This window comes from Tetrahymena thermophila (genome assembly GCF_000189635.1).
Source record: "Tetrahymena thermophila SB210 genomic scaffold scf_8254478, whole genome shotgun sequence".
NCBI classification, from domain to species: domain Eukaryota; phylum Ciliophora; class Oligohymenophorea; order Hymenostomatida; family Tetrahymenidae; genus Tetrahymena; species Tetrahymena thermophila.
Window position 1 is genome coordinate 39,286 of NW_002476253.1, and position 19,122 is coordinate 58,407.

Genomic DNA, 19,122 nt, shown 5'->3' on the forward strand with positions numbered 1-19,122 from the left:
TTTATTTATTTACTACTTATTCAAATTTTAATAGTGGATAAAATTAATAAATGGCTTAACTTTAAACTCCTATTAAAGAATGAATATAATTTATTATCTATTTTTTGTTTAATAATTAATTTAGTATTACTATTTATTTATTAGTCAATAGATAAAAAGTTAAGTTTAAATTGACTTAGCTAATTAGTTAGTTAGTTAGTTAGATAGTACTAATATACTATTTTTATTTACAACTCAATTTTTTAGCTTTTAATTTACTTTATCAAAAAACCATGCAATGAAATAATCTAAAAATGACCATTTCATCAAAGCGAAATTGTTGCTTTTTAAGATAATTTTTAAGATTCTAATTTATATAAATTCAGGCTTATTTTGCTTTATTCTAAGCGATTATTAAAATATTGTAAACTAATAAAAATCTTTACTATAATGGGACTAAATTGAAATTATGGCATAAATAATCAATCAATCAATCAATGAATTATTTTGCTCACTGGAAAAGCATAAAGAATTTGTTGCAATTAATTGATTTTGTTACAAAAACTAGATTGCTATTTACTTTACTACTAGCTATTAAAAATTTTAAATACAAATATCAATTAACATATATTTATTTACAATGAATCTTTAATAATTATTAATTATAGTATAAGAAAGATTACAAATTTCACAACTTTAATTTGTATGAATAGTCAACTTGAAAATAAGCCTTTAGTTATTAGGATTAAAAATGGAATTAAGTCTCTCAGGTTAAAAACTGAGGGTGAAGTGTCAAGAAAAAAAGTCAATTAGTAACTTTTTATTAATGAAAATAGAGCATGATGAATTATTCTATCATTATTAACATTTTTTACAATGTTATTAATTATGATCATTATCATAAATATAGGCAAAGGAATATTTATTTTTTTCTAAAAAGAGATTAGAATATAGACTGCGAATAATATCAGCGAGTACTTAAAACAGAACCTTCAGAAAAGAGTTTTGAATGTGTTGAGAAATTCAAATTAAGTGTAAAAAATTAGATTCCTCATCATTGTTTATAAAGATTTTATATTGCTATTTTTACATCTTTGATTTGAGCTTTAAAGAAATATAAAGCCAAAATAAATCAAATATGTGAATGAAAAAGTAAATAAATAAATAAAAAATAATGGATTTAAAAATTAGGTTTGTGTGAGAGTGAGGCCAAAAACAAATTAAGAACTGTAAGACAAAAGAAATTACTTGACACCAAAATTATAGATCTGGGATGAAAGGACAATTTAGATAAATTCTAATGTAATAAAGTTTATTTTTTTATTTATTTATTCTCTCAGTAGATATTATTTAATCCATGTTTTTCATAAACAAAGTAAATTCTTTAATGATTTAATATTTTCCTATAATAGTAGGAATAATAGATTTAGATGAAACATAAAAGGAGTTTAAGCTAAGCGAACTAAAAATCAAACATAGAACAACCTACTTAAGCATTCGAATTTGACCGTGTTTATGAAGAATCAGCAACAAATGTATAAATATAATTAAATACGTTATTTTTAGATCTGTAACATTAGCAAGCATAATACATACATCATTATATGTTTCTTTAATAATTAAATTTAATTGGAAACATACAAGAAATTATTTAACAATCAAAATTGAATATATTTTTGCAATGAAATATTGCTATTCTTAGTGTTTTTACGAGTAATCCATTTAATCAAAAACCAACTAACTAACTAATTAGTCATATTAAAAATTAATCCTTCAAAAAAAAAATTGAAAAATATTTGGATATATTTCTAAAGTTAATGATAATTTTATCAAAATTATTAATTTTTAATTCTCACTTAGCTTACTTAATATTAATGTAATTAAAGGAAGGCATATTTTAAGAATCTGTTTCTCCCTTTTTAGACTACCTTTTGTAAGGTTACAACTCAACTATTTTCGCATACGGCGCTTCTGGATCTGGCAAAACATTCACGTAAATAAAAATATTAATTTCTAATCAAAAATTTCGTAATTTTGATAAGCCTAACTGATATATTTTAGCAATGTTATAAGAGTATTTATTATAAAATTTAGGAGTCTGAAAAATTCAATTTTGAAGATAATTTAATTGTTTGATTGTTTTTTTGTTTGACCTATCAATAGATTTTCTTCTTACAAAAAAAATAAAGGATTTTAATTAAAGAATTGATATTTACAATCTTACTTTAATTTTTTGTGTTTTAATCAATCTGTAATCTAAAAAATTTGTTCATCTATTCCAAAATTATTATGAATTAGTATGTAAGGAGACAGAAAATCAGAGGGGATCACCTAATTGATATGCAAAAAACTCTTTGAAAGAATCTAAGAAGTCTAAGAACACAAGCAGTTCAAAGTTAAATTCTCTTATGTAGAAATATATAATGAATAAATCAGGGATCTCATCTAATAAGGTTATTCATCTAACACTAAGAAGTAAACCTAAAATCTAGAACTCAGAGAAGATCCTGTCAAAGGAACTATTTTGGCTAACGTTACAGAAGTTCAAATTGCAAATTGCGAATAAATTTAAAACTTGATAGATTTTGGAAATAAAAATAGAACAGTTGATGCAACTACTTTGAATTCTCTATCATCTCGCTCTCATGCAGTCGTCTAAATTCACATACAATACAAAGATATTAACTAAGGTATTTACGAATCAACACAGTTCTCTACCTTAACTTTAGTTGATTTGGCTGGCTCTGAGAAATCAGGAGTTTCATCAAACTAACTAGAGACTTAAAAAATTAATTAATCGCTTCTAGGTAAAAATAAAATAATCTTTTGTAATAAGTATTTAATATTAATTTATATTTTGCTTAAATAGTACTAGGCTACTGCATAAATTAGCTTTCAAAGGGAAATAAAAATAATCATGTGCCATACAGAAACTCTAAATTAACTAGGATGTTGAAAAACAGTTTAGGGGGGAACTGCAAGACCCTGATGATAGCAAATATTTCTATCGCTAACTCTAGCTATGAAGATACCATGAACAGCTTACTCTATGCCTCGCATGCTAAGAGAATCAAAAATATTTTAATTAAAAATGAAGTTACTTCTTCCTAGCATATTGCTAACTATGCTTAGCTAGTAGAAGGTCTCTAACGCCAGAATAATTACTTAAAAAAGCTGGTAGAAGAAACAAATTAAGATTAAAGCTTGAAGCAAAGTATTAAAAAAATCAAAATTATTTTATTCACCTTAATTTATTTTTAATAAATATTAAAATAACAAATTTATTTTCTAATTTTACCAAAAATACTAATAAATAAGAAAAATGACTTGAATTTAAAATATAAAATTAAAAATAAATATTATGAGGTATATATTTTTTACAATAAATATGTTAAAAATAGGTAGCTAGGTATTAAATGAAAGTGTTTTCACAAAGGAAGAATCATAAAAACTTAAATTTGAGATTTAGAAGCACTTCGAATAGGAGACAGAATGTTATAAAGACATTTCTTATATAAGCGATAGGATTAATTTAATAGAATAAGAAAATTAATAGACAATGAATTAGTATTAGTAATATGATCCAGTGATTAGTTTAAATAATTTATAATCCAACGAATCATCTTGTAAATAGCTTTTAAAAGATTATAATAGCAATGTCAAGCTAGTGTCTCTTAAATAAAATAAGCAGATTTCTATTTAAAAACTAGAAAAACTATCTCTAAACAGAATTAATTTGCTATAAGTATTATTTTTTGTGCTAATATAAATCTATTAAAAAATATTAAATTTTATTTCATTCTATTAATAGAAAATTAAGGAATATAGTGGAGAGCAGAGAATAAAATTATTAAAGGTATTTGACCAAAAAGCAAAATCATTCCAAGATATGATAGATAGACATAATTAATATCAATAAAAGATTACCAATTAAGATTAGGAAATTGATTGTCTTTTAAAGGAGTTATCAATTAAAGATAGCATTATTTAATCCTAAAACAATTTAATTTCAGTTAGTAATTTAGAATGCAGCCAAATTAAATATACATCTTCTAATTTAAACAACTATTAAGAATACTAAGCCATTTAAGAAGAATCAAAACCGTTAATTGAGTTCATAGCAAAATAAGAAACCAAAAAAGAAGCATAGAGCATTTTAGACTAAGATAAAAATATTTTTCTTCCAACTCTTATCAAATACAAACAAAATAATAAAGTCTAAAATGCCCTTGCCTAAATTGTTTAAGGTAAAAATAGAAGATCTCAGTCTTAATGTGATCCATATAATCAGCCTTAGAGACTCTCTTATACCTTTGCTGTGCAAAAGCAGTTACCATAAGTCATGAAAAGTAAAATTTTAGTTAAAAAATTAAAAGTAAATAAAATTAATTCAAAAATAAAGAATCTTGCAATAGTGCCTTATCTGGAGATACCCAACAGATTGCAGATGTAATACTAAATGAATGTAGTAAATCTAAATTCTAGAAAGCAATGTCTAAAATTAGTGTAGACACAACAATTCCAACAGAAACAAATGATATCACAAAATCTACTCAAAACCAAAATACGAGCAGCAATACAATTTGTAAAATCAACAACTTCAAAAATAATAGTGAAATCATTCAACCAAAGGCTAATAAAAACGATACATAGTACCTTATAAAGTATTCTGATATATAGTAGAGTTTTAATTCTAAAAAATACAATTAGCTTTCACCGAAAGCAGATTAAGGAGAATTTACTTCTTACAGACTATAAAGTAATTCAAAAAATGTTATAAAATAACCTTAAAAATAATTGCAAAATGTACTTTAGTCTTCTAAATTCAAAAATTAAAACCCTTCAAATAGTAAAATAAAATAACCGTATTTCTCTAAATTGCTAGTCGACTATAGTGGCTATATGTATAACGACTTAGGTCAGCTGTCTTGTAACGATATATCTCTAAATAACAAAAAACCGTCATAAAATTTAATAGGCTCCATCGATGAAATATAAAGTCCTACTTAGCGTGTTAAAACAGATATTTCAGTAAGAAATAGTAGCTAAAATAAATTGGAAAGATTTTCAAGCAATTAATCAATAGAAATGAGTAATATATAAAGCAAAAAAATCTTTAGTAGCAGAGAAAAAGATACAAACAATAACAGAAACAGTTCAACTTACAAAAGAAAGCACATTTCATCTTCAAAGCGCTAAAGTGCTAACCTCCAAAACCGTTCCTATTAGTTTTGAACTAACTTGTGAATGTTAGTAATTTAGTAAGTAAGTAAGAATGACAAATAATAAATATTCTAACAAAATAATAAATAAATAAATAGATGAATAAATTAGAAAAACTTATTTATTTAGATAATTAATTAATTTTCCTTCTTGATTATAAAACCAATAAATAATTAAAAAAGTATTTAACAAATTTATCTTTCCTCTTATATATAATAATAAATGTTTTGTGTTTTTAAATTATAATAAATTTAATATAATAATTATAATAATAAATTAAAAGCCTTTCAAATTTCAAAACTTGTTCTTAAATTATTTATGTTCTAAAAGTAAACGCTCATCCAATATAAGAATGATATAACAAAAAATATTAATATTTATCTCCAAAATTTAAATAAATAAATAAATAAATTTAACATGTATTTAATGTATATTATTAATTCTTAAGAAAAAGCGGATGAACGAACATTATAAAAGTTTTGCTTTAACTCAATTGTAAAAATAATTTTATAAAAAGTTAAATTTTATTAAAATAATAAAAATAAGGTATTTATTAAAAAGCATTGTATTTGTTTATCAGATTTTAAGTTTTAGAAGCAAACAAAAGTTAATTTGCTTTTAGTGTATTTTTGATATTAATATAAAATTATTTTAAAAAAAACAGATAGTTCAGAGTGGTGATGCACAGATTATAATCATGAATCATAAGCCGTTAAAATAAACTCATCATCGAACTCATAGATAATTTATTAAAATAGAATCTAAATAAATATGTTTAGAAATATTCAAATACAGGTATAAATTTAAATTTTTGTTATTATGGGTCTTCCTTTTAATTTTAAATTATTAATTAATTAATTTATTAACTAATAATGTTATTACTGATAAAATAACAAATTAGGCTATTAAACAAAATTAATAAAATCAACTAAATTAAATAATTTGTATTAAATGCAAAACAAACTGAAGTGTTCGTTGGAATAATTAAATTAAGTAAGTTAGTAACTATGTAAGTAAGTAAATATATATTTATAAATATATAAATAAATTAGTATTTTTTATCAATTTAAACTTAATTCATTTATAACATGTTGTGTTAAACTTATTTTTTACATTATATTTAGTGAGTATCTATTTTTTGAATGGTTCTATCTTCTTTTCAAGCTATTTTTAACATAAGATTTATAATTATTTACTTATTTCTCCATTTTATTAAAAATAAATTAATTTTACCCTTTCTAACTAAGATAAATTGTTTTCACATTTAAAAACTACATCTAACGCATTTAATATTCTTTCTTTCTACATTTTTAATTTTTTTAAATTTAAATAAATAAATCTTCTTAAATATTTTAAATTAATTTACTTGATATTTATTTTTTTTCTCCAACTTAAAATAATATTCAGGGCTTTGTTCAGGTGTTAGTTTGATTGGTTTTTATGCCCTAAATTTATACAGCTAGTTTAAATCGTCTAAACTTAAAATATTCAAAAATGTTTATCTGTCTAACCACAATAAAAATGTTGGCTCTACAGCGGAGGCTTCAGTTCTTCTTCCAACTTCATAGATGGTCTCTTAATCACCAAAAAAGTCTGTCTTACCTAAAAACTTAGAGTTTGTGAAATTCTTTGTGAAAACTCTGTACCCATAATTATTTTCTTATAAATGGTAATCCTCTCCATTTTCTAAGGAGTCTTTTAAATTGTTATTTTTCTTCTTTTTTAATTAAATTTAAATAAACTCTTTCAATAAAATAATAAAAAATAATAATTTTAAAAATAATAAATTAATTAATAAGTTGTGTTTGAAAAAATTACAATCGGCCATCTATTCTTTTCTTGTGTGTAGAAAACTTTTTTCTTTTCAATCTTTCCGAAGTAAATAAAATAAATTTCATTTGATGGGTCTCCAATTTTAAAAAGATTCTCTCCTGGGAAGAGAAGTTTTCCTTTTGCTTAAATAGACATTTATTTAAGAGTTTTAGGTTCATATTTATGGAAGAAATCATGTAAAGTAAGCATAATTTAAAAATCATTAGAAATGCTAGATGCAAACTCACTATCGATTTCTTATAAATCTTCAGCATTTAGGGTAAATATAATGCAGTTATTTTCTGATTTTAAGCCAAATTAATTAAAAAATTATTTTCTTAGAAATGTTGTATTTAAAGCTATGTTTTTTTCCAATTATTCCTCCTTCTGGTCTTTAAAAATTCTTGAAACTTGCCCATCATATAAAATAATTATATTTTAACAGACTTCATTTATTTCTTATACTAAATTAAATAGAAAATATTGATAAATTTATTTATCTTTTTACAAAAAAATAATCATATTTTTAACTTTTAAGTAAAGCAAAATATTTAAAGCATAAATAAAAAAATGAAATTTTTATTGTAATTTTAAATTTAAAATACAATTCAAGAAAAATGATTTGATTGAGCAGTAAATAAGTAATTAAATCAAAAATAAATAAATCAGCCAATGAAGCAAATAAATGAGTTGATATTTTTTAGCATGTTTTCAATTAATTTTGTGATTTTTAATTATTTGAATGATAAAAAAATTTAATTATTTCAGAAATTAATTTTAGAAGATAGATGCAAAAAATTTATTTGTATTTTAGTTTTTACTGAAGTCTCCTGGATAGTATATTTCAACTTTTATCTTTTTGGAAATGAGATCAACTAAATCAGACTCAAGTTGAGAAAATTAAGGGATTGAGCTTAAATATTTGTGTGTTTCTTGCTTTTCAGCCATTGTTCTTAATGAGTAGCTTTTTATTCATAAATAAAAAATATATTATTATAATGATAAATGAATGATCAAAATATTATTTATTTATTTATTTATTTATTTATTTATTTATTTATTTATTATAAATTAATTTATACTCTTTCACAAAAATAGTAGGTAGTTTCAAATTTTTATTGATTTGGTCTTGCAAATATAATTTTAAAAAATCAGGGCGAGCACGAAGCCATGGAGGTAAAAAATCTTTAGAATATTAAGTCATTTTTTAAATATTTGGATTTAGCTTCCTTAAGTCAATTAGAGCGTTTCTTCTAACTTTCTTTTAAAAGAAAGAGATTTCCTCCTCTGACTATTGTTCTGTATTTTTATACGGACTTGAGCTTAATTTTATGGATTTAATTGGCGTTTTTTACTTTGATTTTAAATAACTTTCTTCAAAATCTATTTAATTTGGCTTTGTTTTATATTATGGACTAGCCTCTTTATTTTTATAAAAACTAGGTAATTTGTTTGTTTAGTAAAAGTTATTGTTGCTATTGTTACTATTCAAGGCATTGCTGAATGAGTTATTAATATGATCATTTTATATGAAAGATCTATCTCTTCCTGCTTAATTAGATACACTTCGTACTGTTCTCGCTTTACTCGTTAAAAGACTTTAATCTTAATTATTATATATCATACTGCTATTATTGTAATTATTAGGAATTAAACACTTCTTTTTAGTTGACTTTAAATTAACTGGTATATCATAAAACTAGTTTGCTACTTCAAACTTCTAAATAGAGTCTTCAATATCATAATATTTTTTATTTAAGTTAGCAGATACATTTCTTGAGGTAGATTTATCTTGAGTAGATTTAGAATTATCATAAGAGTTTTAAGGAGTGTCAAAAATATTTGTCTAAATAGTTTTTAAAATTTTCATTAGAAAAATGTAAACAAAATTTTAATTAAAATAAAGATTTTCTTTTTCAAATAATTTTCTAACAAAAAAAAGGAAATATTTTTATTTGGAAGATAAAATCTTTCCTTAAGATTTAATTTTTAGTTTTAAAATTTTTTTCTTAAAATTTAACAATTTTCATCAATAAACTATTTTGCAGTAAATTTTCATTTAATTATTGAATTTAATTTTTAAAAAAATAAATCGCTTAAAATAAATAATATTTGTTAATCCAATAAGCTTTAGGTTATTTGTTTTGATTAACTTATTGAGTATTTTCTATTAAATTTAATGTTTATAATTTCCAATTGAATTATTACTTCATATTTAAAAGAATTTATTTTAGTTTAAAATAAAACTATCTAAATTGAATTTTTTATCAATCCATAGAAAATCTCTAAATCTATTTATCTTCTTTTGTAATATATATTTTAATAGTATTCTATGAAAAAAATAAATACTTCGTCATATGAATCTAAGTAATTTTAGCAATTAATAGTAATGAAAAGACAAGTTAATAGTAAATTTTTAAGTGAATGTTGGGGATTAAAGCTTCAAATTATCTTTTTGTTTAATCCTAAAAAATTTAATGGCATGTATATTAATGTATGAATGGTATAATAATTAACATTATTTATCTTTAAATTTATTTGCTCATTAATTGTTTTTATATATTTTTTGCTTATTGATTGATTGTATCTTGAAGTTAGAATAATTTTGAAGTAATTATTTATGATTTACATTAGAATTCATCTGCTTTTCTTAGTTAGTTTTGTCTAATATTTTATCATGGTCTGAAACGATTTCTAAAATTGACTAAGCTTGTCTTATTTTGCAATCGTTTTATGTGGTGTGAATTCTTCTATTAGTTCCATTAATATTCTCTGTTAACTAAAGCTTAAAAGGATTGCTCTTCTGATTTTAAGTTTTTATAAATTTTATATTTATTTTTTTGTTTTATGGAGTGAGGAAGGTCTGATTGGCTTTAGGAGTTAGACTTCTTTATATTTAAGGAGAATCTTAAATCTCTTTAGCCACCGTTATATGTGAATAATTTTATTTTATTCTGTCATTTTCTTACTGTGTTTTAATGAAGAAATTTTAAAGCGTAGTAGCATTAATATTAGGGTTAAGCGAGCTCTTTATCTTCATAAATGAGATTTTCATTTTATTTGTAAAGCCTTTAGTTGTATATAGTATTTCCTTAGAAGTATTTGGCTCTTTTATATTCGAATCATCCTCTTAAGGAAGGAAAGCTACATCCCTAATCATCTCTAAAGGCAATTCATTAAGACAATTTTTCATTTGACATAGCTTTTCTTGAGTAGTTGTGGAGGAGTTAAAATCATACAGAATATTTCTCAAGTGAGACTCATTTAATTTGAAATCATCTTACTAAGTGTCAAATGTAGACAAAGTAGTTTTATTTTGAGAGTGCAAAGTAGACTTAGTGGTAGATTTCGCTCTTTGTTTAGGAAGGGGCGAAGACATATAAATAAATATATAAATAAATAAATTTAGTATGTACTTTAAGAAGATTAAATAATTATTTATGACTATTTTATAGTATTTGGTTGATTCTTGTTTATATTTTGATATCTCTCGTAATTAAATAAATCAGTGGAGCTCCTTTAATATTTGATTTTGCATTAAATACTAAGCAACTCAATAAAGAAATAAATAAACAAACAAATAAATAAATATTATTTTTGCAAATTTAATAAATAGATATTCCTAAATGTATAAATTTGCCATACCTCGTCTGGTTATTTGTTTGTTTAATTAGTTTATATCTTTCAAGCTATAACTTTTTGTTGCAAATAGGATTTGATTAAAAATAGTTAACAATCAATCAATCATTTACAGTCAGTCAGATATAAAATAATTAGGTTCACTAATTCATAAATATTAAAGATATATCTCACATAATTTTCATAAACTAGCTTTTTTAATTGATGTTGTCAAAAATATTTGCTATATTTTTAAATAAATCAAAAATAATTAATAATCATTCATTCAACTACTAATAAATGTCTATTTTTATAGTTTATAAATAATTATTTAAAAGTTATTTTTTATTTGATTCATTCTTGTTTATATTTCGATATCTATCTTAATTAAATAAATCAGTGGAGCTCCTTTTATATTTGATTATGTATTAAATACCAAGCATCACAATAAATAAAGAAACAAACAAACAAATATTATTTTTGCTAATTTAATAATTTGCTATACCTCATCTGGTTATTTGTTTGTTTGTTTATTTAATTAGTTTATATCTTTCAAGCTATAACTTTTTGCTAAAAATAGTATTTGATTAAAGATAATATAATCCATCAATCAGTCATATACAGTCAGTCAGATTATAAATTAGTTAGGCTATATAGTTCATAAATATCAAAGATAAATCTCAAAATATGTTGATACATTAGTTTTTAACTGATATAATTGATATTAAAAATATTTTTTATATTTTTTAAATAAATCAGAAATAATTAATGATCATAATTTCTATTTTTCTGATCTTTTTGAATATTTTAGATATTTAAAATTATTGTTTAAAAAAATGCATGCTATTGTAGTTAAAAGTAAAATTAGATAATATATTTAATAAATTCTACATAATTTATTTACATTTGATTTTATTGAATATTGAATATTTTTTTTTAATAAATAGAAATTAATATCATAAATTCAAATGCATTAATACATATTTGAATCATACTATGAAGTCATTACAAAGAAACTTGATTCACTTTTTTTTATGTATATTTTGCATTCAAATAAATATATTAAACTCATGGCTTTAATTTTTAAAAAAATTTTAAATCTTCTATCAAAGAATGATAAATATTTGATTTAAATTTAAAGAAATATTATCATTACAAAGAAGTAAAAATTCTAAAATAGATTAATTATTAACTAAATAAAAGACTAAAGATAGGTTAATTTTTAAAAATAGCTTAATTTGTAACAATCATAAAATAAATTTAATTATATTATACAAATACATTTAAATGGAATGCTTGAATTTTAGGATATATTTTATTTATTTATTTATTTAATTTTATATTTGTTTTGTTTATTTATTTGTTTAATATTGGATAGAATCAATTAATCAATCAATCAATATTTATTGATTTATATATTTATTTATATGATTTTCTTTATGAAAAATGTTTCAGATTTTATATGCTGTTATCTTTGTGTCTATCACTTGTAGTTTGTTTATTATAAATTTATATTTGATCATTTTTTTTTGATTTATTTAACTCATTCATCATCTTCTTCTTCAAAATCGTTGTAGTTATCTTCTTCTTCCATGTATATTTTGTCTTCGTAATCAACTTTACTTTTACCATTTTACTACTGACCTCTAGTTCTGGTCTATCTTTGGTTTGTGCCTCCTTATTGCTGCTACTACTAACTATTTTAACTCTATAAATCATCATCATCCACTTTCAATTTTTTATTCTTACGAGCACTCTTATCATCATATTCTTACTTGGTCACAGAATTATTTTATGAATCATTTGTTTGCTTGCGAGTCATTAACTCTTATTTGCTTGGTCTTCCTTTTCTGCCTGCAGCCTTCCTTGATTCCTCAAGCTTTTTCTGTTCTTCAGAAGATAATTACTTCTCAGGAACTAAAGTATCAGGATTGTCCTTCTTAGCTGGTTCTCCTGCTTATGATTGGTTTTATTATTATTCCTATAACTATTACATTTATAGTCTTCTTTCTCTTCTATCAGAGATGTTAGCTCTATAATCATCTCCATCATCGTCTTCATCATAATCATCTTCATCATCTTCGCTCAAATAATCATCAAGGTTGATTTTTTCTCCATTTTTATACTTTCGATTTAAATAAAAAAATTAGTAAGAGCCTTATATTTAAATAAACAATTAAGTTAGTTACAGGATTCTTTCCGTCTTCAATCATTTTTGCAAACTAGAGATCAGTAAGGGTGTCACAATAGTTAATTTGTTTTCTTTATCTTGAACCTCTTCCATAGACTTTTATTTCAGATTCTTTCTCAGGCTGTATAAAAAATGATTAAAATTTGAATAAATATTCATTAAAATGTAAAAAATTATTTTATTTACAGGAGCCTTTATCCAATCAGGAACTTCTTCAATAGTGCAGAGACGATAGTTAACTTTTCTATCATTTTCATCTTCACTTGCTCCTTGATTTTGATTGTAAGACATTATCTTTTCGTATCTCTCTTTTTCTTTTTCAATTCTTTCTTGATCCATTAAGGTGAAGATTGAGTATTCATCCTTTAAAAAAAAAATTATTATTGTTGAAATAAAAACTATATTATTAAAAAACAATTAATTAATTAATTAATTACTTCGTTTCTACAAAGAATCTAATTAATTTATTCGTCGTTAGGAATTTCTTCATCCATTTCATCATAACGTTTTTTCTTTCTAAGCAAATCTTGAATTTTTTCTTCTCTATCGTTATCAGTAGATTTTTAATTATAAAGACCTGCTTGGATAATCATTTCATCAAGACCCATCTTATAGGCAGCTTTAGATAGAATTTCTTCTTCAATCCAAGTATTTGTGACTAATCTGTAAACTCTGACCTCACTCTTGGAGCCGATTCTATGGGCTCTATCTTAAGCTTGTTAATCCATCTAAGGATTCCAATCACTATCGAAAATAATAACTGTATCAGCAGTTTGCAAGTTCAAACCTAATCCACCAGCTCTTGTAGAAAGGATGAAAACATTATATGGACTGTTAGGTTAGTTGAATTGAGCCATCTTAACACCTCTTTCATCAGCCTATATTTTTTATTTTAATTTTGTTAAATGCTTTAAATGATTTTTCTCCAAATTAATAAAATGAAATGTTTAATTTTTTCCTTCTTTTCTAAGTAAAAACTTGTAAATAGAAAAAAAAAACTAGAAATTGAAATATGTTTTTTTTTAATTATGCTATTTGTTTAAATTTTGTTTGGTAAAAGCATCATTAATAAATAAAAAAAATGATAGATTTAAAAATCTATAAATAATTTTAATTTCATAAAAATTTATTTAAATAAATACCTTAGTGGTACCATCTAGACGGAGATATTTAATGTAGTCCTCTCTTAATTTGAAATATTCTTCCATAAGATCCATAACATGAGTCATTTATGTGAAGATAAGCACTCTGTGTCCAGTACGGATTAGTTTTGCTAACATCTTATCAAGTAATTCGAATTTTCCTGAAACTCTCCAAATCATGTCATCAATTTGATAAGCGTCACTGTTTAAGAAAAGGTAAGGATGGTTGCAACATTTCTTCAATTGCATCATCAAATTCATCAAAGCCTATTTTTTCAAATAAATTTTTCTTAAAATTTGAATTTTTGATATAACTATGGAATTAGGGAGGGTTCTGATGTATGATGTATAATATGTAATATAGAGTTTATTTTATTAATAATACTTTAAAAAAGTTAAATTTGTTAGTTAGTTATTTAGTTACCTTTTTACCATTCTTTGATTAGAAATTATCGTTTGAGGTATCAATACTTCTATCGTTAATTTTGTTGAAAAGAATCTTTTACCAAGAAGACAATTCAACTTTAATAATGTGCTCAACTTTATCAGGTAATTCTGCCTCTACTTCCTTTTTGACTCTTCTCAACAAGAAAGGTCTGAGTACCTAGAATATAATTAATGATTAAGATATTTGGCTTCTTTGATAATACTAAATAAAATAAAATTACCTAATGCAAACGATTGATAATAAGCAAATTTTCTTCTTCTGTTAAGGCAGATTCCTTTTCTGCTGCAGACCCAAACTTAGAAAGGGGCATAGAGAACCACTTTTCGAAATCGTCACAACTTGAAAATACTTTTGGAAGCAAGAAGTTCAACAAAGCCCACAATTCTCCCAAGTTATTTTATAGTGGAGTACCAGTGAGGAGGATTCTATAATCACTTGTGTATTGTTAGCCTAATATACTAGCGAATTTACTCTTTGAGTTTTTCATTCTGTGACCTTCATCAACAATAATGTACTAAAATTATCAACAAAAAAAATTCTATAAATTTAGCTTAATAACTAAGTAAAACATTTCAATGAAACGCTTTTTATTTTTTAAGCATTTAAAATTTAATCTTGTTAAATCAAATCAACTTAATGAAGATAATAAATTTGTTGAAAAGCTTTTACTTTCCAGTCGAATTTGTGAAGAGTGAGTCTGTCCTTTAAGATGTAGTCATATGTTGTAATACAAACATTCCATTTAGTTGTTTTTAACTCCTTAGCAAGTTCCTTTCTTACTTGAGGAGAGCCCTTTTTTATTTAATAAATACATTTTAATTCATTATTTTTTCATGAGATATTTATTTCTTACCTTGTAGGCAATTTTCTTGATTTTGGGTGCCCATTTATCAAATTCAAGAACCCAGTTACTGATTGTAGAGAGAGGGACGACGACTAAAAAGGGTCCATTGTTCTTCTTTACTTCCATAAGGTAAGCAAAAAGAGAAATAGTTTAAATAGTTTTACCCAAACCCATTTCATCAGCCAAAATACCATTCAGCTAAATATTTATAAAATATAAATTTTTAAAAACCCTTTTAAGAGACAAATCTAAATAATTTATACCTTATTGTTGTAAAGAGAAATGAGCCATTTAAGACCTATTAGTTGATAAGGCTTTAGCTTACCACCTTCAAGAATAGTTGGTTATTGGTCAATTGTTTCTTAAATCTTATGACTCAAATTGTAATATACTTTATTTGATTTAGAGAGATTTTCTAACAATTTGACATCATCATCGTAAGGATCTACCATAATATCAGTATCTTCCTCATTTTAAGCATCACCTATTTATTTTTAAATTTAAAGTATATTTTAAAAATGATTTCCAAAAATAAATGATAATAAATATCAAAGCATAATAAACATTTAAATTATCTTCAACAACAAAATTTTTAAATTAAAAGGTTTAATAAGAAATTTGAATAGATCAAAATATATTTTTTTCTATCAAATATTCAATCACTAAGCATAAATAATATTTTTGAAATGAAAATAGTTTCTTTGATTATTAAATCAAAAATTAATTTTTGTTGTTGATGCAAGACAAGCTTGTAAATTTTGAAGAAATTATAAGATAAAATTATAAAAAACAAATTGATAATTTCTGATGAAATAGAAATTGATAGTTTTAATTAGTATTAAATTTTTTTAATTTTTACCTTTTTGTTCTTTAATTTTAGCACCGAGCTCACGCAAGAATTTATCAGTTTACTTTAAAAGATCTAAAATACGAGAGTTTTTCATTTGGGCAATCAAAGTATAATAATCTTCGATGTTGTTTGATTTAAGAACTTGAATACGTTCTTTAGCTTCCTTTTCTTTTTGCATTTGTTACTTGATTTGGAGCTATTCGAGATATTGTCTGGCAGCATTTGAGCGCTTCTTCAACTATTTCTTGATTTTCTTGTGGAATTCGAAGAAATCATTTTGGTGAATGAAAATCTACTAGAGGAATTCTCTATGCTTTTATTTCTTTCTCTTCTCTTATTCTTGCTTGAATTGGACATCAAACTTCTTCAAAGAATCAGGCTATGTTTTTGATATTATATAAATAAGTGTGTTTTTAGTTTTTTAAATTAGGCTAAGTCATGTTTTAAATTTTTATTTCAAATAATTTCAACAAAATCTATAAAGCGGGAACAGGCTCTTAAAAATAAATAAATAAACTAAATAAATAACTGTCTCATTTTATTTGATTAAAAAAGCATCTAACTATTTATTTGGCAGATAAAAGATTTGTTAAAGCTTTTTAAATTTAATTAACAAAATTTAAAATATCTTTTCTACGCGCAATAAAGCGAGCCAATAATTTTTATTGATTAATTAAAGTTTTTGATCTAACTTTTATTTTAAATTGATCCCGCTAACTATTTATTTTATCTTTTGATTTGATCATTTAAAATAAAAGATAGATAGATAGATAATAAATAATTTATTCTTAATCTTATTTCAATTTTTTTAAATCAATAATTTTTAATACAGCTGTTTTTTTACTTGCTTTAAATAAATTAATTAATCTCCATTGTTTAATAGAGTTTTTTGCATTAAAATATTCTAATGAATGATTGATTTTTTATTAGTTATTTTTACACTATATGAAAAAATAATATATAAATATTTTGCTTGGGTTTTTAGGAATTAAATATATTTATTGTTTCTTGAGAATAGCTTGTTGTTTTTGCTGATTTAATTATCTTTCTTAATTTAATTATTTAGTTCTTTGGATGTGTGTGTGTTTTTGTTTGTTTATTTGATTGATAGCTCGTTTAATATGAAGAATGATTTGTTTTAAATTAGATTTATTTATTTTTTTTATTGTTTGTTGAAATTAACTGAAACAAACTGAAATAAAAAATATGTAAAATATTTTACTTCGCTTTTTCTTTATGGTTTCTCTTTTTTATAAAAACTTCTGTCTAAAAGCTACTTTTCGAATACGCGCGAAGGCATTCTTGTGATTTCTTCTGGTTTTAAAATTTTGTTTTTAACTTCCTTGTAGAGATTGATTTGTTCAATCATCAGCTTTTCTGCCTTGAGGCGGACAATAGCTTCTTCTGTGAGCAATTCAATATTGTTGCCTAGGAGAGACTGTATCTCAGTTTGTCTCTTCTTCAGATGGAATTGGTTATCTTTAACCATTTTAACAAGTGATTCACTTGGAATTTACTCTGGGTTACGCTTTTTAAATTTATCCATGATAAGTCTCTTTAATTCTTCATTTTTATCTATTCTTTCATTGTAATAGCGCAAAGAACGACTCATTATGCGTTCAGATTCTATGTCCCACTATTCTTTGGTTAATCCGTAGATATTCTTTTCTATTTCACGTGGAAGTGGAACGTTCCTGATCATATGTTTGTAAGCAAGAACTTATTGTTTTATTTAGAAAACTTGTTTATCTGTCAACGATTCTGCACAATCATTGGTTATAGCTTTATCTTCAAGATCCATTGCATAGTTTGGTTCATCGCTCTATCAATATAAAAAAAACTTTAATCCTGCTATTTCACTATTTTTTTTTTTAAGCTATTTATTTATCCTTAATTATAATTGCACCAACCTAGAATAATAAAATAAATGTCTTTCAAAAAAATGATTTTTAAAACGCATATGTGCTTGCCTAAATCTAATTTATAGCATTTTTACTATCTATGCCATATTTGATAATGTTAAATACGCTTTGCTTTACTTAAATCAGCTTGCTAAAAAGTGATTTAGTTTTTTTTTGACCTTTTGTGTTACATCCTTGCTTGCTTATTGGTTTGCTTTATCGCTTTTAAAGCATGGAAATATGCTAAAAAGCTATATGGATAAATAAATCTAATGGCTGAAGAATGTGTAATTACCTGCTAGAGAGTGATTTAACGGAGTTGATCATAAATTTATAAGTACTTATCTGAGTCTGTTTAGTCATTTTCCTAAAGGTACTTAGCTTACTAAATTTTATAAAAGATGGTTACAATTAATTTAAAGCAGAAGGAGAGAAATCAATAATTTATTAATTGATAGTGTTGTTGGTAAGAGGGTAATGTGATAAAATGAGTAAGAGTGTAATTAAGTTATTTTGAATAAATATATTTTAATAAATTATAAAATAAGTTTTGGAAATGAAAACCAAAAAATAATAAATAAGTAAATAAAAAAAGAAAAGAGTAAATCTGAATTTATCGAAAGATGGATCGAGAGATAAATTATTTATTTATTTAATTATTGGTTATGGGTGATGTATGAATGTATAGATAAAAAGAAGGCAGTTTGGTAGAATTATTGATAAATGAGTAATTTATTTATTAAGAATTTACTTGAATTAATTCTGAGAGTCTATCTTCCATCGTAAGATTAATTTATAATATTATTAAGTTATTAAAATTATTATTAAATTAAAAGTATTTCCGATTTAATTTTAATAAATCAATCAATCAAATTATTTATTAGAGTGAGCTCTATCCTATCTTCCAAGAGGTAAAAACTACAAAAAGGCAATCAAGCTAGCTAAACTGCGATTAATAAATGGGTTAATCAAATGATCAAGCAAAGAAGAATAATTAATTGTTTTGAATAGTCTTCTTTTTTATTTATTTTCTTATTTTATTATTTTTTTGAAAGCAATTTTATATATTCAATATTAATTTATTTATTGTCGATAGATATATTAACTTTCTATC

The 19,122-nt window shown here is 23.4% G+C and overlaps 3 protein-coding genes across 3 annotated transcripts; 1 reads left to right on the top strand and 2 right to left on the bottom strand. All coding sequences in view use genetic code 6, as the record gives it.

Moving 5' to 3' along the window:
* Positions 1-675: 675 nt before the first annotated feature.
* Positions 676-5,214, top strand: TTHERM_01245620 (kinesin motor catalytic domain protein; the record flags this gene model as incomplete). The annotated part of the gene is made up of 10 exons (XM_001022629.3): positions 676-791; positions 920-1,013; positions 1,171-1,281; positions 1,392-1,514; positions 1,866-1,972; positions 2,278-2,786; positions 2,849-3,193; positions 3,381-3,724; positions 3,791-4,328; positions 4,382-5,214. Exons 1-10 carry the CDS (start codon positions 685-687, stop codon positions 5,212-5,214), a joined length of 3,111 nt encoding a protein of 1,036 aa, XP_001022629.3. The 5' UTR covers positions 676-684.
* Positions 5,215-6,279: 1,065 nt separating this feature from the next.
* Positions 6,280-10,393, bottom strand: TTHERM_01245630 (cyclic nucleotide-binding domain protein; the record flags this gene model as incomplete). The annotated part of the gene is made up of 7 exons (XM_001022630.2): positions 6,280-6,366; positions 6,436-6,504; positions 6,569-6,919; positions 7,021-7,478; positions 7,836-7,978; positions 8,097-8,860; positions 9,644-10,393. The coding sequence occupies 7 exons, from the start codon at positions 10,391-10,393 to the stop codon at positions 6,280-6,282; spliced, it is 2,622 nt and encodes an 873-aa protein (XP_001022630.2).
* Positions 10,394-12,175: 1,782 nt separating this feature from the next.
* On the bottom strand, positions 12,176-18,789 carry TTHERM_01245640 (HSA protein; the record flags this gene model as incomplete). Its single annotated transcript, XM_001022631.2, has 14 exons — positions 12,176-12,757; positions 12,822-12,944; positions 13,010-13,186; positions 13,261-13,701; positions 13,966-14,232; positions 14,390-14,569; positions 14,634-14,927; positions 15,083-15,205; positions 15,267-15,455; positions 15,521-15,741; positions 16,117-16,486; positions 17,330-17,929; positions 18,304-18,393; positions 18,760-18,789. The coding sequence occupies 14 exons, from the start codon at positions 18,787-18,789 to the stop codon at positions 12,176-12,178; spliced, it is 3,687 nt and encodes a 1,228-aa protein (XP_001022631.2).
* Between the last annotated feature and the right edge of the window lie 333 nt (positions 18,790-19,122).